At 37.5% G+C, this 24,027-nt stretch overlaps 1 protein-coding gene across 1 annotated transcript in view; it reads right to left on the bottom strand.

Moving 5' to 3' along the window:
• Window positions 1-23,212, bottom strand: part of ARHGAP42 (Rho GTPase activating protein 42) — a gene marked incomplete at its 5' end in the record, with an annotated part of 78,721 nt that extends 55,509 nt beyond the window's left edge. The window contains 2 exons of the mRNA XM_010285338.1: window positions 4,073-4,174; window positions 23,141-23,212. Of these exons, the coding sequence (XP_010283640.1) occupies window positions 4,073-4,174; window positions 23,141-23,212 (174 nt within the window). The remainder of the gene's footprint in view (window positions 1-4,072; window positions 4,175-23,140) is intronic.
• Between the last annotated feature and the right edge of the window lie 815 nt (window positions 23,213-24,027).

The following is a 24,027-nucleotide window of genomic DNA, read 5'->3' on the forward strand; positions in this document are numbered from 1 at the left end:
CTATTTCTCAGCTTCAAATACCTTCCCCAGACGGTATTTTCTTTCTTAAACAGACTGTCTTTAACAATGACATCTTGCAACTTATTATTTCATAGTGTGAGTCACATGCTCTTGGAGTATAAACATATTTAAGTCCTTAACCTCATAAATCAATTATTTTTCATGTTTTAATTTTCAGATGCAAGAACTACAAGGCAGTACTTGTCAGAAGTGCCTGAATTATACCACCCGACATGAAGATCCAGCACCAAAATAGTCTTCTGCCTAAACAACTAAAGAATTAACTCTTATCAGCTGATAAAGAGTAATAGGCTTTTATCTTCAATTTAAACAAGCCATTTAGGAGAGAGACCTAACAGACAAGCAGTCTAACATGTGGATAATGTCTAAAGAAGAGGTGCAGATTTCATTTTAATTCATCCATCTTTGTAACAAATAATTTTCTCAAGCAAATCTCTTTTGGGCTGCATTAATTAGGTTTTGGTCTTAGGTCAAAAAGAAATTTTATCAAGCATCGGCAATATGAGTAAGCCTAGTCTAGCTATTTTTGATGTATGCCAGTTGTGTATATCCTCTAGTTCAATTCCAGCATTACAAATAACAAATATGGGAACTGGAAAAGCCAGATGTTGCCTTTCCTTGATAGCAAACATTAAAACAGCAAACACATCATAAGAGAGGTTTAGTACTTTTAACAGTACAATTGCAAAAAGTCAGTGTTTTCCTTCAGGCAGGACTTGGTCATCAATAGTACCATATATCATTAACATCGCTTCTTTAGTTAAGGATAAGCTAGTATCATGATTTGGCCACACAGCTCTTAACAATATTCATCCACTTCCCTAGTGCAATGCTCTAGCGCTACTTCAAAGCATGGGCTTCAACAATATGTTTCAAATGATTCAGTACTAGCAATTCCTTCCCATGCCTATAAAAACCTAATCAGAAAATTAAGTACAAAACCTAATATTATGAAGCAGAAATAAAGCTCTCAAAATTCCAATAATCAAGTGCTTTACCACAGAATTAACTCTTCCATGTGCCATTCACATAGTGCGTTTGGCTACTGGTTTTTTTTTGCTACTCTGTGTTTTATTTCACAAAAGGTCTATCACAAAGGCAGTGGTACATAGCTGAACAGAATCAGGTGTCACCACTCTGGGACATGATCCAGCAAGTCCTCACTCACAGAAGATCAGTCAATAAGCACTTGAGACAGACCTCAGCTGTCACATTTAATTGTAAGCAAATAATCAAATCTATTTTTAGAAATGAGCCCTTTCAGGCTTCAACTCAGAAAAAATACTTAAACACCTAATTAAATCCACCTCTATTCTGAAGAGCTTTTAAGCAGATTGTAGTTGTAATGATACTTACTACTACAAAGTGATACTTATGACTACCAACTGACGAGTACCACCAAATACAGATGGGTTCCTAAATTAAGGACATAATCACCACTAGTGTACAGGGAGTAAATTATCATTCCCAAATTATATGTTCTGTAGAAGCTTATGAATTTGTGTGAACACTGAGGATTCAGATTTGGAAGAACTACTTTGAAAGTGATTTTAAAGTTTCAAAAGCTGAAAGGTTTTTCACACATTTTTCTGTGACTTCAAACTGCATGTAAAAAATAAGAAGATTTGATGGATATGATTCTGAGTGTCTACTTGTACGATATCTAGTTATAGTGAGTAATATTTTCACTGATGTACGATATCACTAAAATGCATACCAGAACTTCGCATAAGCTTGCAAACTGAAGCCTTTGCTCTATATTTATGCCTGATTCTGGAAGAGATTTCAGAGAAATAAAATCATCACTCCATTCTGGCTGTTTCTCTGCTCCACTGCGGACTTCCATAGGCAGTAAAAAGACAGTATATGAAGTTTATTTTTGATGCTAAAAGCAAAAAAGTCTAATCATCTATGTAAACTGCATAAGCAGTCTTGCAGGCTCTTAAAATATCCAACACATTCAATTAGATGAACATATGCAAACCACTCTCTATAGAATATGTTCAGACCATCAACCTTTAGATGCCTAATTAAGGTGCTCTGAATTGCACTCAAGTGAGATAAGTAAAGTAGCCCAATACAGTACGAGAACTACTCCTTGCTCATCCCAGTACTCTTTAACTCATAGTGTGATGAGGTACCAAGGAAGAAACCTCAACAATTCAAAGAAACAGCAGGTTAAAAAAGAAGTAGTATTTTTCAGTGTGACAGTAGCAGTCAAAAAATGCTATTCCCATGTCATCCAAATGTATGATGTTGGCTTGAGGCAAGGACTTCCCTTCATTTACATTAAGAACTAAAGTCCCAGCCACCAGCACTGCTTGTTTCGTTGCTTGTGCCCTGGCTCTGCTGTGGGCTGCTCCAACGAACTCTGTCCTGGACACAGGGGCTATGTGTAATGGGGCTCACCTGAACCAACCTGGATGTGAGGCAACAGCTATCATTTGGATTTTGGGCCAGGAATTGGTGCTTGGCCTCCTTTTATTTATGATGCAGCTACAGGCCAAAAGTCTCCCTGGTTAACATTTTTGGTACTGATTCGCTATTGTACCTTCTACTTACGGTGCACCTATGTTGCTGATTCAGCACACCTACAGCTGCATAAAAACAGGGAAGACAGAAACGACAAGTTATGCCCTAGATTCTTTACAAGTGGGGCATCCAGAAAAGCCAGAAACCTCAGCTTCAGTTACAAGATTTTTAAATACAGAGGTGTCACGTAAGGACACAGTGGAAAAATTTATCCTGGTTTTCCATTAGTTTATATACTTGAGCCAAATCCATTGTTATTCTACCACAGTTTATTAGATTCACAGTTGTTACTTTTCACTTCAGTTGCTGTTTTTAGACTGTAATTATTCTCATGTCTCAAGAGTAAAATATTTTATTTTATTTCTTTTCTTTTCTAGGGTAAAGTGGTGCTTAAGTTCACTTTTCCACATTTTTACAATAATTTTTTTTTTCTCAGCTGGTCTTTAGCCTCTAACAGAACTGCTGCTTCATCAATACACAGAATATTTAGGAAAAGTGAAAGCTGTACATATAAAACTTTGACATACAAAGGGAACAATTAACCAATCCTACATAACTAATGTCTTATCTAGACTGATTATTAGACAGCAATGGCAATTCAGGAGTAGAAGCATTATTACAAATTTTGAATTGCTAAGCCTCATTTGATTTGAATTATAGTATTATTGGTAAACATGGAAACAAAAATTCTACAATTTGTGACTGAGTGATGGTCACATCTTCTTTGAAAACTCCATCTGCAAACTAATCCCCATGATTTAAGAGTCACCATGACAAGAGTAATCCCATCAAAATAATTTTTAACTACTTTTGGCACAAATCCCAAACTGTCATTGATATCAAATTGCTGGGTTTACTGTAATTTGCCTCAAAGACAAGTCATAATTATTTCTACCAGCATACTGAAAAGCTGGTAGAATCCAAAGAAAAACCTGGAATCCTCCTGTTAAATTGCAAGTCTTCATGGTTTGTTTATTTTAACAGAGAAGAATTAGCCATACAGACTCTTCAAAGCTGAAGTTGTGGATACACTTTCAGGGCATGATGCTGCGATCTCAGAATAAGGTGAAAAAGAAGAAAACAGAAGCATAAAAAAGCATCACTAAAGTGATCTCAGTTCAGTCTCCAAGATTAAAATTTATGTGAAACAGAAGCATAATTTCATCAAGTAATAAATTAAATAGCAAAAAAAGCAATTAATTATTCAAATGTTGCACATATGCCTTATAAAAGTCACATTTTTATTGTAGTAATACAATTCTGTTGTTGCAACCAATAAACTTTAGTTGTACTTGAAGTACACAAAGTTGGACACATAGAACATTGCCTTGTTAAAATATTTAACTCTTATTAGAGTCATATTAATCGCACTCAGGAACTAATATTCACAACAAGCGTGACTACAAGAAATCACTACAATTTCACATAAACAAAATACAGCATGTCTTGAAGACAAGCAGTTTGTTATCATGATCTCTATGCAAATGTTAAACTAGGTAAGAGTATGTTTAGTGCTTACGTCTTGCAAATGAGATTCTTTCTTCTTTGCTGATAAATTTAAGTGCTTCTCTAGGATGGAGTAATATTTCTCACTTTCCTTGTCAAACTTCTTCTTCCCATCCTGAAAAACAAAACAAAGTAAAGTATTTGACTAAATATCACAGCTAACTTGAATTAAAAGAAAGAGTAAGTGCCAAAATACACATGATTATAAAGCCATTTTTGTTGGTTCCAGTGTTTTCAGAGTTTAATTCTGATTGGGCCTGAAGATACTATGAGGACTGATTCAAGTATTAAATGTGATATTAAGCAGGATTTTTCCCATAAATAATAAACCTACACAAGAGACTCACATAGTTTCCCATAAAAAATATAGATGAGGTTTTATGTAGGTGGTATCTTGCTAAGCAGACATATAATGCAAAATAATCTTGCCCAAGTTTTATAAATGTACCTACCTGTCACACTGTCTTTGTTGAATAAAAACACTGTGAAAGAGGTAGGCGAGTATAACAAATCTGATGATGCTCTAGGCCTATCCATTGCATTTCAGACTAATATGCTTATTTTCCACCCACACTCTTAAAATACAAGGATGATGGAAGAGCACATACGTGGCTGCAAAAGGAAATTGGTCCAAAAGTCTGTTTCCAATAATGTTTTGATGTGTCTGAATATTTAAGCTTGTCTCATTTAAAGACTTATCCTGCCTTTTTCCTTTCCCACTCCTCTTAAGTTTTTCCCATGATGTGCAGACAATCCTCACTTTTCTATCATAAGACTACTTTAATACATGATAATACAAAAGAAAGCTATTTCTATGAGTAAATTAAGAACCATCTTATTTTCTGTAATCTAATTTAGAATTTGTACTTCAAATCTTTTAAAATCTGTTATTCTGAAATTTAAATCTGAAATTTAAGAAAAAGACAACTTTCCTAAAAGGTTTTCCATCTTTCAGGAAGTGACAAATTTTAGGAAATAGGAGAAGGAGTTAAATTAAATATCCCATCAGAGTATTAATGATAAAAATAGAATTTTTAATTATAAAGTTATATAACTTCTAATTAAGAGCAACTTTCTGCCAGTGACTTTTACAATCTTAGGTAAGTCCTAATGATTCTTTCTAATGGTTAACAAGTTGAGTATTTTGAAAAATCAAACAAAACTCAAGATGACAAGTCCCACTTACACATGTGCAAAAGCTATTAATGGTGGAAAAACTAATCACTGGACATAACACAGTAACATCAGGTCATCTTCAGAACTCTTCCTGACCCCTTTCTCCCTAGAAATTGTTATATACAGAAACAAATAACCACCCTGCCTTGTAGCACCACCCTGTTTTTTTTTGTTATAGCATGAGTGAGATCAGTTAGAGAAATAAGAAATAGAAGGAAGAATTTAATGCCACGAATGAAAACTTATCAACCAGGTGTAACAACAAACCACTTACTGATTAGCTCCAGTGACTAAAGTTCATGATGGTAATTATACTAGATTATAAAACACACCATATACTTTCTAACCAGCAAAAAGTTTAAATATATTTAGGATGAAAAATATGCACAATTTAGTGTTCTCATTACCTCACAATAGAAATATCTTCAAAAGACATCATAAGGAAAAGAAGGGACTTAACCCAATCAAATATTAATGAACAATACAGAAAAATTCCCAATGCCTTCTATATTTAATTGCAGCTATGCAGCTATGAGGAAAAGAAAGCAAAGAGGAATAAAGAAAAAAAAAAAGCTTGTATTTTGCCTAGCAAGGAAAAAGCAGCTATATGAATTGTCTTCCAAAATCTTTCCCAAACACATTCTTAAAAGAAAGAGAGAAGGCAGAAGGCAAGACTCTCCAAATGACTGACAGCCAAGAAATAACCTCTGTGGGACTGAAATCACAGGTCGGTTCCAGAGCCACAGTTTTATTTGGGAATACTTAATTGTCAGGTCTTTATGATCAAGCAAGAGCAACCTGAGTATCTCTACATCTCCTTCAATCACAAACAGAAATTCAGTTCAGTTGATCACACACCACAGATATCTTTTGAATAAAAGGTGCAGTTAGTTGCATACAGTCTTACCTTCTGAGATGATGTTAAGGTGCTGCAGCAAAAAAAGTATTATTTTAAAATCCAAGTGACACAAGTGGCAAAGTCACTACCTTGTGGAAATCCCCAAGTCAAAGGCAAACTCAGCTGATGCAATGAAAAATGCAAAGAGAATTACTTTTTAATTTTTTTTTCCATGTCACTGAATGGAGTCTGCTTGATCCCAGTTGTCTTTGGTCACAAGTTGCTAGAGTTCAGTGGTGGATACCGTGTCCAGGAGACCATATACTTCAGAAGGTAACTTGTCACAGCCTTTGACAAAAAGGCCTGAGTGCAGATGACATATACTGTACATCTGGGCTTGACACTCCGCTTGCCTTTGCTGCCTCAGAGGCCTGACTGAAGGAATAAGACATGGAGCCACGGGCAAAGCTCCTTCAGGATTACCCGTGTCAGACGGTGAATCACGCAACCAGCCAGGTCAGCATCAATTCCTTCTCTAACAGACTTATGATATGAGCAGTAGGTATTCCTACTAATAGGTGAACTATTTGTCTCAGAATCAAGCCTATATACAGGTAATGGATGATCTGAAGTCTAATCAGCCTCTTGAGCTCACATTAACATAAACATAACCTTTACTAACAAGATCTGGAAAAGGGTCTGGAAGTCTAAGTTGCTCAGTGAGCGTCAAAGAGAAAGGAGTGAAAATGGGAGCTGGCCATCTGAAATAGGTCCTCTTTTATCACACAGCATATCAAATGCACATCAATGCCAAGAGAGATCTTTTCACACATCTAATATGGTACCCAGTGCACCAAATCCAGCCACTTATATTTTGTGCTAACATCTACAACAAAACCTGTGAATTACCTACCACATTATCTATTCTCTTTATATGTAAAAAGGAAAACACAGAAAGTAATTTATCACATCTAAACAGATACAATTCCACCAAGAACAAGGAAAAAAAACCTCAGATAAACTAATTGTGGTTGCAAGGCGTCTCCTCTCTCATGTGAAGCTTCATGAAGATCTCTGTGGCACCATCCGTGAGGACATGCAGAATTTGAAGGCTCTCTTGGTCTTCTGCCAGCACTGCCAATCCCCTCCCAGACTGCACCTCTCTGCTGTAACAGATCCGCTCAACCACTATCTTCACAGTTTGTACACCAGTTAAGTTAAAGAAAAAACTAAGAATTTGGAGCTTCCTTGATACCAGGACAACTTCTGGCCCAAGCGCAATGTTTCCAGGGACAGTACATCCTATTAACTTCTTTTTTTCCAGATTTCAACACAACAAAGTTTCTCCCCTCAAAGCTAGAAGCTGACAAAGTACGGAGAATAAACCAAAGTAGACTGAGAATAAAGACTAAACTTGGCAGTTTTGACTGCATCAGTGTCTTTACTCAGTGATACTTCTGGGAGTAAGTTTGCAGTGACAGCAGGACCATGTTTCCGGCACTGTACTGATCACTCAGACATGTTTATGGGAAAAGACTACAAAATACTGGCCCCAACAGGTGAGTGAGTTCCCTTTGCTTGAAAGGTCCTCTGCTAGTCCAGTAAAAACCACATATTTGAATGTACTGAAGCCTCTGAAAACTGTTTACTTCATAAAATTAACAAAAATCATACACTCAGAAGCAGGTGACTCATGTTCTGGAAGAGAAGAAACACTTCAGTTTATGCCAAGATAACTCTCACCTCGCACACTCAGCCGGTGACTCACAGCACACAGGCGCATCCTAAGTGGAGCCACAGACTTACCTCATTCCAGTTTTAGCCTTTTCTTCTGCAATCCTCAAAACACTCTCTTATACACAGCTGCTGCCCAAATTAATCATCTGAATCCTGGTCCCAGCAATCTGTGCCCATGAGACTGAGAATCCTGCTTTTCCACATGCCAGGAGGTTTACAAAGAAAGTTTCCATGAGAAACTATCTCCTCAAAGCTTAGGAGACAGATTGCTTCTGCCTCTATATTCAACACTGGATCAACCCCAAGAAGAAAAAAGATGTGGTTGGATGGGAAAGCTCAAGCTGTACTGTTTACCAGAACAGACAGCACCAGCCATGACACAAAGCATAATGTATGCGGCCATTAGGAAGATGCTATTCCTGACCTCTGCACTGTGTCTCTTATTCCCCTCAGCCTTCCTGCAAGTCATCCTCATCCTTTCTCTTTGCCCTGGAAATTCATCAGTCATTCCTCTCAAAATATCAGCTAGAACATGTAAAAAAACCGTGTGAGATAATTAAGAGGGTGCAATAAAAAAAACGAACACAGAAAATACAAAATACTAATACTTGACATATTTTACACTCGTGCAAGTCATCAATACCTTTTGTATAGACCCAGTTCTACAGACTCTAAGCACTGTAAAGGTCTCTATAGTTGTTTAATCATTCTCAGGTGCATTAGGTCACTAAGCCTTAAATCAGTTAAAAAATATTTACAGCTTTAAATGATTCAAATTTCCAGCAACCCCATTAGGAAAGCCCTTAACCAAATGCTCATCTTCTAGCATGTAATAGAGTCTTACTAATTTCCACTACCCTCTTGACAGAGTCAAGCCACAGAGTACCAGATCCAGGTTTAATTCCTGGTTTTGTTCTCTCTGCTTAGTTTTCCTCTATAGCTTTATTTCAAAACTAATTGGACTATCTCAAAAAAGAGAAAATTATCTTTTCAGAAATAAATTTTGCTCAAGATACCACTTATAGATGTGCAAGTTAGAAGTTTAACTCAGAAGATCTTCTCCTACCCTTCTTGTTTTACAGATATCTATGGGCTGTGAAATGATCAGACATCAGTTATTAAAAAGGTGACTCAATTGAGTCAGAGAACTTTTTTTCTGTTCAGAAAGATTTGGATTCCATGCTGTAACTACTCATATGCATGCAATGAATCACTGGCATGATTCCTACAAATTTGAACCATAAGTTGTATTTTTGGATGTAAAGCAGAAAGAATTGTTATATTTTAAAACTACTTCTCTTTTCCAGTGGCAACATCAAGAAAACAGATTTTTTTTTTTTAATGGTCTAAGTTTGCCACTACTTTGTGTGCAGTATTTTACGTAAAAAATGTTATATCTATCTTCAGAATTATTATATAAATTACGCCTCTCTATTTTTCATAAAGAGCTTTTGCCATCCTTTTCATTTCTTTCCGTATTTTCTAGTTGCAATGACTTTTGGTGCTATGCTTATCTATTAGCATATCTTCGCTAAGTCTTACATCTGTCCCTAAACAAAATATTTTTGCTCTTTGTTTATCCCAGGATTTGTATTTAAACTTCAACATGCTAATCTTTAAAACAAAACACCCCTGCACATTTACTTCAGATTCATTTTCAATAACAATATCCTTGCGTAACCATAAAATAAACATGTTTTGTAAGAGGTGATTTTAAAAGGATCAAGAAAGGAAATGAAAATAGAAAACATTGCCAAGAAACCATTTGGAGAAAAAAAATTCAATGAGAATCCCTTACTTAATTAGGAAACAAGTGAACATTGTGAAACATGGCTGTGATGATTTCTTTTTTTCCCCCCACCCAAAATTAGCACACATTCTTCTCACCAACTCAAGCTGAGATGCAGAAACTGTAGAAGCTGGCACAGAAATGCAATAGTAAGACTTGAATATAGATCAAGTCAGACATGTTTTTCAGTGGAAGAAACCGAAGGCTATGGTAAACTCTGCTGAGATCAATAAAGCCACATCTCCTTTCTTTCTCTTTGACAATAACTGCAAAAATAACAAACTGGAGATGGTTCACTGGTGGAGTTTTAGACTTCAAATATATTTTTCAAAGCCACTTTTTTTCATTACCTTTCAAATCAAAATTCAAAATGTATTTCTACAAAGTTATTGAAATTTTGTTTGGAGTTGTAAATTTGGGGGATTATCTCTTACTAAGCAGTAGGACAGAGAAATATAGAATTGTAGACTAGAAAATAAACTAAACTTAGTTTTGGAAAATCTCATATGAGCTCAGATCCTGTGGATTTCCTGGAAAATGTGAGATTTCAGAGTCTCAGAACTTTTCTTTGGATGAGAAAAGAAATAGGTTCACCTTCCATTTTATTTTTGCCTGAGGATTTTCTTAGAATTCGCATGGAGGTGGTTGGTGGGGTTGTAGTTTTTGTTTGGTTTTAATAAAATTGAAATTATCATAGGCATCTGACACCACAGACTGCATTTTGATAGATGTCTGGATGGGGAGGATTTCTTTTGGTAGAGATTTTGATTTGTTATGTGAATGCTCACAGTTCAGTTATGAGGCCAAAAGAGATTTTCCAAAAGGAAAAGTGAAAAGGGGATACAAAAGTCCCTCCTTCCTCCTCCTCCCCCGCATCTGAATTTAATGTATTGTGAGACTATAGGGTTTCTCCAAATCTGTGAGAGAGCTAGGAGGTTAAGGGGCATCATTTATGCATTTTTAGCAAATAATATGAAGTGGAATAAAGTTATATCATGGTTTATAAAGAAATTATTGCTGCTTAATATGAAATAGAGTTAATATAGTAATGAATTATGACTTCTGTTACTCATAACTGCTCGTGAAAACACTTCCAAATTGAAGCTGAATGCATCATGTAGAAAGTTAAATACCCTAACAACTAGAAATCTTTCAGTCAATTCTTTACTAAAAAAGAACAACCATATACAAACCATGAATATCTAGGAAAGAATATGGTGTAACACACAAACAATTATAATAAAAAGAACATATTGCAACTATGAACTGTAACAAGACAATAAACTGTGAATACAAGAGTGTTTAGCAGCATTAAAGCCAGGAAGACAAATATTAAAAACTGGCAGTTTAAAAAATAACTTCAATTAAAATCAGGTGAGATATGCATAAATTTAAAACATACTTAAAAAAACCCAAAAATAATTTAAGTTTAGGATGGAGTTCACATCTGTGTAAAATACTGAACAACTCCGCAAGAGATAATTTACTTTCAGGTTCACAAACTTCTGAAGAAAATTTTCTTTTCCCTCTGTAATGCCTTAACAGACACTTGTTGACAGACACTTGATGACAGATCAGGTACTTTCAAATGTGTTTCCTGGAAGAGGAGAATCCTACAGCCATTTCCTAATACTTCCCTATGTAATTCCATCAGATGCATACAGACAGGAGGTACTTACCAAGTAGAGGCTAAAAAAAAAGCAGAAAAGTTTCATTATTTCTGAGATCTAAAATTCTGTTCAAGTTAAGGAGCAATTATTATTAAATGAACAAATGTGTTTGTAGGATGTCATTTGTTTCTCTCCAAAAAATTCTCTCTTGAAATGGAAAAAAATATTAAAAGTTCCCAGCACTGCTGTGAAAAGACATGCAAACCTGCCAATACTGGCAGGTTGCTAAGCAGGACACATTAAATTCCCTGTTATTCAGCTGCAGAGTTGTCTCGAGTTTATTTGGCATTTGCTGATTCCAGAAGTAGCTGCTAGATGTCTGGGAATCTGTTAAATCCCTGCCCAAACAGCAGGACTGGTAAGTCTACACACGTAATCTAGTTCCATTGTTTACTGTCTACTAAATATGAAGGATTTTTTCTGGAATATCTTACTTGGGATATTAGCATGTTATGGCTTAAATAATATGAAGAGGTTCCCTAGAACAGCAGAAACAGACTTTTTAAACTCTTCTCTGAAGCAGGTTTAGGGTAGTTTACTAAAGTTGAAAATGTTTTATCATAACAGCAAGAGGATCTCCTGTTCCTGTACAAAAGCTTGTGACTTTACATGATTTAGAAAAGAAAATTACCCATGCTCTTTAGGAATTCAGAAAGAAGCTTATTACCTCTGTACACTTCATCAAAATTCATATGGAATAAACTGCTCACGTCATAAGCAATGCAGATATTTGTTAGAAATCAGTATAGCTATATATGCTGAGCAGAAAGTAAATGACAACAGGAGATACAACCCAATCCTATAATAATGATAAAACGATGATAATGATAAAATCCAATGATAAAAGGAAAGAACCCAACTGAGATTTTGGGCATGCTATTTTTAAAAACTAAAAGTCAATCAGCAATAACACATGTTGTGATTTAGAATATTCAAAACGCTGAAGTTACTGAGCTTGCAACATTATCCACGGAAACCTGTTGACATTAATGCTTACAAAATCAGACCAGAGAGGAGACCTTCTCTTCGTGAGTACAAAGTAGTTGTATCTTTTCTCATTATCTAGTTTCAGCTCAGATAACAAAGTGGGGCAAACAAAAAGAAAATAAAGTTTACAAGAAAAGACAAACATAACACCATTGCGTATGTCTGGTGGGTTGTAGCTGACTCTTCGATACAAACAGTGCCACACATGGACTGCGCGGACAGAAGGAAGCAACATTTCCAATGGATCATACTGAAGTGGATTGCTCTTACTCATGGGAAACAGGCAGCTCCAATTTTTGCCTAATCTTCCACATCAGCACCTGGACTAAGCAGGGACAAATCTCTCAGCTTCACCCATGTGTAGACAGCCAGTTGTCCTTTCAAGTTCATTAGTCATACCAACCTGTTACCCAATTCTGCGCCAACAGTGAAAAAAGGTTTGTTTTTCTTGATTCTCCAGTTCTTATACTAAGGACAGAGAAGACAGACTTGGCTCTATAGTTACTAATGTAAGCGCACAGAAATGCTAAATATACGTTTTCCAGCTATGTGGAGTGTAATCATGGCATAGGGTGCTACAGGCACAATAGCTTATGTAAGCATGATCTTTGCACTTGACAGTAAGGCTCACACTTTCATCGTAACAGTCAGAGCGGTGAGCTCCTCAACTACAAAAAGAACATCAAATTTTTAAAACTGTATTACACTAGTCAACAACTTCTCTTGATCTCCACCACTGCCCCTTTCCTGCCATCACTCATCCTCTTTGTCCATTCCTCCATCTTCCTAAGTGGCCATCACCCATTCCCCAAACAGCTGCCTTGTTGGCACCCCACACCTGATGTTGCTGCTGTCCTGGCCCACGTTCCTCTCATCAGCATTGGCTTGCTTTCCTCCCCACGGAGACATGCTGCCATTTCAGGTTCTCTGTGTCTCCTTTCCTATGCTAGAGCCCCTCACAAATGAAGTGTATTTCAGGAATGTCCCAGTACACCAGTAAACTAAAATAGGTATGAAGAGGCCATTTCATCTGCACAGTTAGCAACTATCTTTCCTTTGTGCACTTAAAGCAAAGAAAGTGCAAAAAAAGCTGCAAAGGAACATAATGTCATTCAAATAAAGCAATTCTGACAGACTAGCTTATAACATCACATACTTGCTGCTTTATTTTAAAAGCAGAAGATAAAAATATCTCTTTCTTAAGTTATAACTTCTTTTTGAAGCACTCTTTGGGAATGTCTCTCCCGTCCATGCCAACCAATCAGCCAACATGGCTGAGTTCAGCGTGCCAGCAGCACGTTCAGCACAGCTCACAGTCCCATGCCACCTTCCACGTCATTGCAATGGGACTGCAATGCTGATCTGAGGAAGAACTTGAGGCACGTTATGAGAAAGTTTTTTTATTAATACACACAACTGGAAGCTGTGCTGTTTACAGACAGGAAAAAAAGGAAACAGTCTGGGGTTAATGTCAGAAGTGATTTTGTTTTGTTTTGAAAGAATCTATTTTCAGAGTCCCTCTTACCACACTGATAAAGGAACAGAAACTATCACTTCGGGGTGAAGAGTCATGCGTCCCCAGTGGTGGTGTTAAGCTCAACCAGTGCTCTCAGTTTACTTCTCGGGGAGGGATGATTTTCTCATCAAAACAACCATCTGAGACCACCCCTTCTTGGCAAGCTCCACAGGAACAAATGGTTCTGTGGTGGCTACTGTAGCCTGAAAGATCATGAAATAATGAAGCTGGTTCACGTGGTGGAAAGATGGAGTTCTTGGTGCTGCCCTATCTACACCAAGATAGATTAATCTATCTTGTTTCAAGATAGTTTCAAGTCATGATGCCCATCTTTTGTTACAGTATGGAAGTGATACTTTCCAGCTACTATCACCCACTACACTTTGGAATAGAGCTATTTTATACTCGCTTTGCCAGAAGCGAGATTGCTAAATGGTAAGAGAGCGCAAGTTTGTATATTCCCAGGCCCCTACAGAACCTGCTGCAGGGACAGAACAAGATACTGGGTGAGGGGAAACCTATGGCGATACAGCCAAGTGTCCCAATCAAATGATTTTCTATTTAGAACAGAAAATGCAACTCTGCCATAGGTATGGAATAAAGACCCACAGACATCATCTGAGTAATGCCCAAATGTAATATATCTATTTTTATGCTGTTATCTTAAATACATCATAGAAGAAAGGGAAGCAATGGAGAAAGAGATCTTCATTTTTCCCTGAATGCTGAAGACAACCCCAACACGTAACAGAATCAAATTAACAGATTAATTTATACCCACATAAAAAGCCTCATGATTTCAAGTGTTAAAGTGTTTGGTACAGCTGTGGCACTATGCAACAACCATGATCACAACTCTGAAGTAATCCCTGTAGGGTAAGAGAATGCAGCTGCCTTTCTGAAAACATGATGAATTTGGTTTGATAAAGGATGCCAAAACTCAGGGTGGAGTCTTATTTTGAGTGCAGGGGGGCAGGGGAAGTAGGTGCCTTTGACTAGCTGAATGAAGACTGAGACCTCGTACAGGGAGCAGAATACTAAACTCTCTGCTTCCTCCAAGTCCTGTCCTGCTCTGTGCCACAGACAATTGGCCACCTCTGATATTTCTCTTAAATCCTCCTTGAAAATTCTTGAAAAGTCTCATCAACAACTTTTAGACCTGTTTTTCAGGCGTGGAATGTAATCCTCTCCATGCTGCAGCTGAACGCAAGGCTGGAAAGGACATAATTGATGTGTAGAGCTACTGTATCCTACTGAGACTGAGAAAAGTTTCCTTTTTTTTTTTTTTTAATTGAGAATATTAAATCCTCTGTGCCTCGAAGCACTCAATAAGAAGTTCACTGTGAACTGGAAATTAAGTTTGAAGGTGAATGTCCTTGCTCATACTTTTAATCATGGCTCAGGAGTCCAGCAGGGTTCTAGTAGCTGTGTGGGGTCAGGATGCAACCTTCCCTTCCTGTGACACAGATTACAGGGGCTTATTTAAATTAGGAAGGAGAATGCCTTAATTTAATTAGAAAATGTGCATGTTTTCTTGCATTTTTGTTATTTTGCAGTTATTTTTTTGTTTTACTAATTGTAGATTTTTTAAAAAGAAATGGTTCTTTTTGACAACAAAAATATACTGCATACTCACTTAAGCAATTCCACCAATTGACACATTTATTCTAAAATTTAATTCTTAAATGTTATGGCAGAACACAGTAAATTACATTTCCTATTTACTTTATAGAACTAATTAATTTACCCTTAATTTATACCTGTTTTCTTGTGGATGCAAATTAGAATTTTATTAAAGTGCAGAAAAAACAGAGCTTCAGAAACTGGTTTTAGTTAGCCAGCTGATCATACTAACTTTTAACAGAAAGAATGCATTTAGCCGAATTTATTGAAACAGACTTTGCACATAATACTAACTGGTTTAGTAACAAACACCTGCAGTTAATGGATTGAACTGACAGTTTTTTATGACTGTCCTCATAATCTTTATGAGATTTGAGTTTTTGCTCAAGGAGTTTTTTAAAGGAATACACTAAAAGTGAAAGAAACTTTTAGGATTGTTCTCTTTTTTGCTGTTAACTTCCTAAACATTTCTCCACTTTGAACAAAACAGTTATTGAACTGAAGTAAACTGCAATGAGAAAGTAATTTTGCTGTATTTGCAGAATGACAAGAGCTGTCCCAAGTAGATTAGTTGCTTCAAAAACCTCTGGATCCAGGTGCTCAGCCAGAGATATCTCCCAGATTAGTGGTTTGGCATTCGGCAGAAGGAAATAAGACTGGCTGAAAAGATGAACTGTGTGCACGCTGGGCTCTTCAACCGCTGTTTTTGAGACTTCCCAAATATTTCATATACAGAAGCATAAAAGCAGCAACGGCTACTTATACCGTAGCACTACAATTATTTTCTACTTTTTAAAAAATGATTTTAACAGAGGACATCTAATTCATGCAGGTCTTTCACAGCTTCCTATTTCCGTACATTTATTTGAATTTATAAACTTATTTTAAAGTAAAAAAACATTTAATCTCTTTTTAAAATAATTTTTATACTATACATTTTCATTAAATGCAAATTATCAAGGGAAAAGTAGACAAATGCAGCTGATAAAGCAACAGTCCATCTACTTCAAATTTTAGGATCTAGGTCAATTCACAGAAGACTCTATAGCCAGACACTGAAACCCAGAGAGAAACAGGAAAAACCAAGATGAAATAACAAACATTTTAAACAATATTTAATATGAAGAAATTTTCAAAATGTCAAATGTTCTTTCCACTGTGACAAACAAAATTTACTATTATAAAATCAGTATTTTTTTTCAGCTTACCTTCCTAATTTCTCAGTTCTTCCATCTGTCAATACTAGTTTAAAAAGATATAAGACTAGACAACATATTCTGAATTATTTCTCGGATAAAAATGATCTAGGACTAACACCTTGGAATTACATGTATTTACAAATGCAATTTACAACTGTTTTACAGTTCACAAGCTTAATCCAAAACCTGAGAATTTATGTAAGTAAAAGAAAACCTAAAGAAGACCGATACTTCTCTGTCTAGCAGGGAGAGATACTTAAACACAATAATATCTAAAGCGACTGCCACTTGAGCTTTTTATCGGTAAAGCAAATTTTTGGTTTGCAGCTGTATGGTGACCATCAAGTAGTCTCAGTTTCTCCTGCTCAGTCATTTCACCTTATGCTTCCTTCCCAATCCTCCAGTCCTCCTTCTCCGTCTTGGCAATACCCCCAACCTACTGCAATCCCAAGCTGTGTCAGCACCACAAAATTTTTTTTTACCTGGTCTTTACTGAAATAGAACAACAGACCAATCTCAGATTGCCCCTTGGGATCTTCTAATGAGTAACTCCTCCCTAACCAGACAATCTCTCCCATCAGCGGAACTCATTGCCCTTTCCCCATTAGCCAGACCCTTACACAGATCGGGTTTCTCATACTAACCCCCATCTAAACTAAATTACAGCATCTCATGCAGACTGCTTTAAAGGCCTTGCTGAAATGGAATAGTCTTGATCTGCTCCATTTCCTTGCCTACAGAGTATGTTACCTTACCAAAAAAGAGATCAGGTAAGTCTGGTAGTAACCATTTTGGGAAACTATGTTGCATTTTAACTCAAAACATTTGGCCATCAATTATCATGGCCTGGTCTCTGTTTCTGCTTCCTTCCCCCGGCCCTCTCCCCTCTATGGCTCAGGCTGACATTAAAATAGCCCAAAACTAGTGGACACAAGTATCAAACCTTGAGTAACAGACGCTGCTTATAATGAAACACCTTACACTGCACCTACTAGAGCAAGGTCATTAAGTTTTCTCAGTTAAAGGACAACAAGTGCTATAATTTGATTAGGTAGCAAGGAAACCAATTCACAAAATACGCATTCTGGCGTTTATAACTGATCTTAGACACCTATCTAAAACTCTCCTTTGACAGCTTTCTGACAGACTTAAAAAAATTGCGGGAGGGTTTCTTGTTTTATGGTCCTCAGCTTCCGGACAATCCAAACAGAGCACAGAGAGAGCATGCCAGCTCCTGCACGCCTACATGACGGGAGTACACATGTGAACATAGATGCAGGAAAATTAATCCCAGCAGTAAACACGGATTCATTTCCCAAGTAGAAAGGAATTCACAGCTTTGAATGAATGAATGAAAGTAGATAATAATAAAAAATAATCCTCCTGGCCAAAATAAATAGTTTTATGAAACAAACAGATGGAATTGTAAGGAGGAAACAAAACTCTCCTTTTAAGTCTTAAAAACAAAATTGCTTCTGTTGTCTTTGATCTGATTTAAGTTGTACTAAAGGTCAACGAACGTTGGAACAAATATTGCTAAATACTGTACTCAATGGATAAGAAGAAACATGAAAGTTTGGCCTTATTGTACATAACACATCACACAATGATCTCACCAAAGTTACCAGCTGGGGACTTGCAAACCACATTTACCAAATAAGGCAAAATGCTTCATGCCTGAAATCCTTTCCCAGTTACCTCACCCAGCTTTTGCTCGCGTTTCTACAATAATTGCAGAGGTCATTTTTTAAAACTCAGATGGAGTAAATCAACAGGCTATCCAATGCAAAGCTGGGTTTGTGTAGTCTCTGGAGAGAACTCAGCTTTATTTAAACTGAGTGTGTACAGAAAAGGAAGAGCTGAAATATGTGCAATAAAAACAGAAGAGCGAGTACTATAAATCGAGACAAGCAAGTGATGTAGAATTGTGTATTGCTGGTTTGATTACAAACACTAATGTTTTATGGGGAATGTTTCTCAGACTTGTTGGGTACCTTCAGGTTTTTGAAGTGCATGTGAAGAATTGGTCTTTAATGTTATTCTTGTGACGCTCCAAAAACACTTGAACTTTGCACTCTGGGTTTATGCCGTCCTTGTATTTGAAATATAGCTTTGTAACGTCAACAGGATATATTTTTATACTCCATATTCTCTTTGATTTCTGTGATGATATTTTTTGCCTAAACACAACATAGTTTTGAAGAAAGAATAAAACATTCTCATTCTATATTAAACAGAACAATAGGGCAGTTCTACATAGTTCATCATGGTAGTAAAAACCTTGAAGTTGCTTATTATTAAAAAAAATGGTGATTGTCACAGTGAAAACTGTCATTAATTTATAACATTTTTTCCTTTTTTTTTCTGCATGTGTGTGGCAGGGCAGTGGGGCGGATTGCTTGTTTTTATCTCCAGCTGAATTTTATCTAGTGTTTTAGAAAAGAAAGAAAAAAGCCCAGTAAGCACTTCCAAGTGCTCGCTCTCATAATCTTCCCCTTACCAAAATCTGGCAGTAGTATCTAATATAATATTCTACTATGTATATTGGTAACACAACTATGTAATAAATTCGTTTCCTCCAAAAATTTGGTAACACAGTTTAACATAGTACTAAAATTAATAATTTCAAAGTCCAGTTAGAACAGAGAGAATCCAACACTCACCACTGCTTATAAAATACACTCTCACAGCAAAAGGCTGATCACAAAGACGAGATGTTTGCATCGCTACCTGCTGCTGAAATTGCCAATGCAAAAGGCATACATAAATAACCTCGTGCTTCTATACCTAGTCTCTTAAAATGTTGGTCCATGAGATGTTATGATGCAAATTAATTGTAAATTCTAGAAATATAAATATGACATAACTATCAGCTGTCCTGTGGAGTCTGCACCATCTCAGCCTTTCTTCAGAAGACATACACAGAAATGTTTTGGGGTTTTTTGGGGGGAGAGGGATGACAGAGAAAGGGAACGAGTTTGGTTTTGATATTAATACAATTCTACACACTGTTGTAAGTTAATAGGGGAAAAAACAGCTCAAACCTGGTAACTTCAGAGCAAAAGTAACAGCTGATACGTGGTCCATATGCCTGGCATGTTTAGAGAAGACCTCAAATAAAAAGTGACATTCTGTGGAACTTGCTGTTGAAATCCAAGCAAGAAGAAAGAGTCTAACGTTTTTTATTTGGCTATCAGTTCAGATCACCTGAGTGGAGTTCAGAGCCAAATCTCTGTGCAAACCTTCATTAACTGCAGATAAATAACTAGCAAGCTCAACTTGTCACATAAGAGTTCATAAATGTTCAAGGGTTGAGCCCAGTGAACAGAAGTGAAGGCAAGTGATCTGATCATGTTCTCTACCAACAACGAGTTTCGGAAAGCCCAGATTTTGACTCTATTTCATATTGGTCTCATTATTCCTAGATTCCATGTTGCCATTTTGTAATTACTAGAAAAACAGTATTAAATGTAATTAATCTCTCATTTCTTTGTGTTGATTCCATTTAGTTAAAGGCCAACTCTAATTGCTTCTGGTGATAAAAATCAACTCAGAATTGAATGTTTGTATCAGAGTCTGGGTTATACAGGGGTCTGTACCTCTCATTTTTGAGCTTGACAGTTGAACTTCATGGGCAGTGCAAGAAAAGACAATCTGGGTTATACAGGGGTCTGTACCTCTCATTTTTGAGCTTGAACTTCATGGGCAGTGCAAGAAAAGACAAGTTTATTTGACATTTTGTAACACAATGAGCTCAGAGAGCTCTCTACATGGTATTAGTGTGTCAAGCCAGTATCCTGGACTTCCCCAAACACACATAGCAGTGCATAATAAAGTGCATCAGACACTGAAGTAAGAGTTAGCTGAGTCAGGCTCTCTCCTGAACTCATTCAGTAGACTGTTGTGTGACCACAGGCAAGTCATCACTGTTTGGACAAATTATATAAGATGGGCAAATGCCCATACTTTATCTGGAAGGGATAGGGAAAGGAAACCAGCCACTGCAACATATCGAACAGAGGGGACTCAACCTGTCCTGTAGTGCCCTGCCTTTAATGTTAAATACTTACTGACTAAAAAAACAAAGGAGCCATCTTCAATTAGATCATTAAATACGTGTTGATACTACTGAGTGATATATTCAAAGGAGACATGAGTGTCTTATACAGTTCTGCAGAGAGCCCTGTGAACCTCCTGTGGATCATCTCTCTGATGTACCAGGACAGTCAACAGTAGGGCAGGTTAGGCTTTCAAACAGGGTTCCCTGCAGAGAAGAATGATATCCCTTACACTATAGGAACATCTTCATCAATGACCTAGATGGAATGTGCCCTCATCAAGATTGCTGATGATACAAATCTGGGAGGAGTGGCTGATACACCAGGAGGCTGTGCTGCCATTCAACGGGATCTGGACAGACTGGAGAGTTGGGCGGAGGGGAACCTCATGAAATTTAACACGGACAAGTGTAGAGTTCTGCACCAGGGGAGGAATAACCCCATGCACCAGTACAAGTTAGGGGTTGACCTGCTGGAAAGCAGCTCCATGGAGAAGGACCTTGGAGTCCTGGTAGACAATAAAGTATCCATGGGACAGCAATGTGCCCTGGTGGCCAAGAGGGCCAATGGTATCCTGGGGTGCATTAAAAAGAGTGTGACCAGCAGGTCGAGAGAGGTTCTCCTCCCCCTCTACTCTGCACTGGTGAGGCCTCATTTGGAGTATTGTGTCCAGTTCTGGGCTCTTCAGTTCAAGAGAGACAAAGAACTTTTGGAGAGAGTCCAGTGGAGGGCTGTGAGGATGATTAAAGGACTGGAACATCTCTCGTACGAGGAAAGGCTGAGAGACCTGGGGCTGTTTAGTCTGGAGAAGAGAAGGCTGAGAGGGGACCTTATCAATGTCTACAAATATCTGAAGGATGGCTGTCAGGAGGATGGAGCCAGTCTCTTTTCAGCAGTGCCCAGTGATAGGATGAGAGGCAATGGGCGTAAACTGCGGCACAGGAGGTTCCACCTCAATATCAGGAAAAACTTCTTTACTGTGAGAGTGACGGAGCACTGGAACAGGCTGCCCAGGGAGGCTGTGGAGTCTCCTTCTCTGGAGACCTTCAAAACCCGACTGGACGTGTTCCTGTGCAACCTGCCCTAGGTGATCCTACCTTGGCAGGGGGGTTGGACCCCATGATCTTGAGAGGTCCCTTCCAACTCCTTTTCAGCTATCTCTGCATTCTGTAATTCTGTGACTATGAAATGAAATGGTAACACAAAAAACTGAAGAACGCAACTAAAAGCTACTGAAAACTAGAACTAATTTTGTGCTGGGATTAAATTCCAATTTGTAAACAAACTCCCAGCCCTGCATCTCACAGCAGCATAGGGGTGGGACAAGAGAAGAATGCAGTTGTACACAAAAACACATCAAGTAGGAGAGTGAAGAACAACCATTTCAGAAAAATCTGACCTCAAGTTCACAGTAAAAATTCTTCTCAAACTTTTACTTAGTTCCTGTGCAGAAACAGTCCCATCTGTTTGCTACACATTCACAATAGCAGTATAAAAAGTATAAGCTTTCAGTCTCTCTTTCCAGTAGCTCTTGTTCTTCTTCTGAGGTTGGTTGAGTACAGCAGAAGCACAACCTCAGCGAGATTTTTTTCATACCCATTTAACCTTACAAATGGAAAAGTTCCCAGAAAATTTTATGAGTGCCAATACAAGATGCAAAATGCTTCAGAACTAGCATATTTATGTAGACAAACAGAACTGTTATTAATCATACCTCTAACTGACTACTGCAGCCTTTATGCATCTCTGAGACTGTGATCAAACCAGTCACTGATAATCACTTAAGACTCCAGGATGAGACTGAAAATAGCTATTCCAGACTAACAGTTTATTCCAACATCTTCTTCCTCGATATCTGATTTCCTGGGCTGAGAAGTGAAACCTGGTATCGACAACCTGCACTGTTTCTCTAACACAGATGTAACACTTAACACCAGAGAACTGGCTTAAAGCACCAACTGGAGTACTTTCCACCATGGGCAATAAGAAAATCTCTGGGCAATATGAAGATGAATACTCTGGCAATATGAATATGAATCACTGCACCGCATCAGCTGTGTAAAGTGGGAAGCAGAGACAGAAAGAGAGTATGCCTCAAGCATGCTGACTTCTTTTGGTCTTCATACAACAGCCACTTCAGGGCCACTGTACCCATAGCAGCTGTTTGAACGCTCTGTGCAGTTCTGGGTTAACCCATGATGCAATGTAACGTAAATGCAGATGTCCAAAGATGAACAGAACTCCAGATGGTAAGAATGTGCAATAATAGCAAGAGTTGCACCCTATGCATATAATTAGTCTTTAAACTCCATTTCTAAATAACCTCCTTCTCTGAAGGAAAGAATTCAGTATAATTTACTAATACATGAATGAGTATGGCATCAAGTATGTTCGAATATAAATGCTTGCTTTCAGTCCAGCCTTCAAAACACACTGATAAACTCAAATAAACATGAAATGAAAAAAAAATGTTTCCACAGCCACTTACTTTTGCTGCTCCTATTTGCTCTTTACGGAACTTCTCCAGCGGTGCTATTAGCACATCATTAGCATTCTGGATCTGCAAAGTTAAACATAAACCGTATCTTTTAAATACAGAATATTTGCAGAAAGTGAAGTCACTGTAATTCTGACAATGCGCAAGACTGAAAAATTCATGACCATAACATTCTGGTAAGAGCATATGGGTAGGAGTCAAATAATTATGTCTTCTTTACATAAAACATGCAACACACATGCTCACTGGTCTATTATGGAACATTTCCATGAATAACTAAAGCAATTGTAATGAACGATGTAGTAAGTTTATCTGCAATATACAGAAGGGCTTTCTGGTATTTTATTTCCATTTCTTGCATCTTGCCTAAAACCAGAATAGAAAATGAAAACTTCCAGGAACATGTTTTGGCAGAACACAGAAGACATAGTAGTAGTGACAGTACTGCCTAAAAAAGCCTGTGTTTACAGAATCTGAATCTTTGACAGATGAATCTTTTCAGCTATCTCTGCATTATATACCTAGTTATGCTGAACAGAGGAGAGTAAAGCATAAAGAACTCTACAAAGAAAAGTGGACAACTTACAAAATACTCTAGGTTGGATTCCTTCACTTTTCTAGTTTTGAAATTAATTTAAGATGTCCTGCAGCTATTTTTATCACTTTAACCTAAACCAGTGTTCCTAATGAATTACAGTTTTCCCTTCATGGCCTCTGTTTATTTAGTGTAAACCCAGTCCTGGGAACCCCTTTCTGAAGACCATTCCCAGCAGTGACCACCCAAAGTGGTCCCTAGTCATTTGGGCTGGAAACACACATGCAGCAGAATACAAATGTCAGCCATGCCACCATCATGCCACTCACTAAAAAAAGGTAGC

This window comes from Phaethon lepturus, unplaced genomic scaffold (genome assembly GCF_000687285.1).
Source record: "Phaethon lepturus isolate BGI_N335 unplaced genomic scaffold, ASM68728v1 scaffold5654, whole genome shotgun sequence".
NCBI classification, from domain to species: domain Eukaryota; kingdom Metazoa; phylum Chordata; class Aves; order Phaethontiformes; family Phaethontidae; genus Phaethon; species Phaethon lepturus.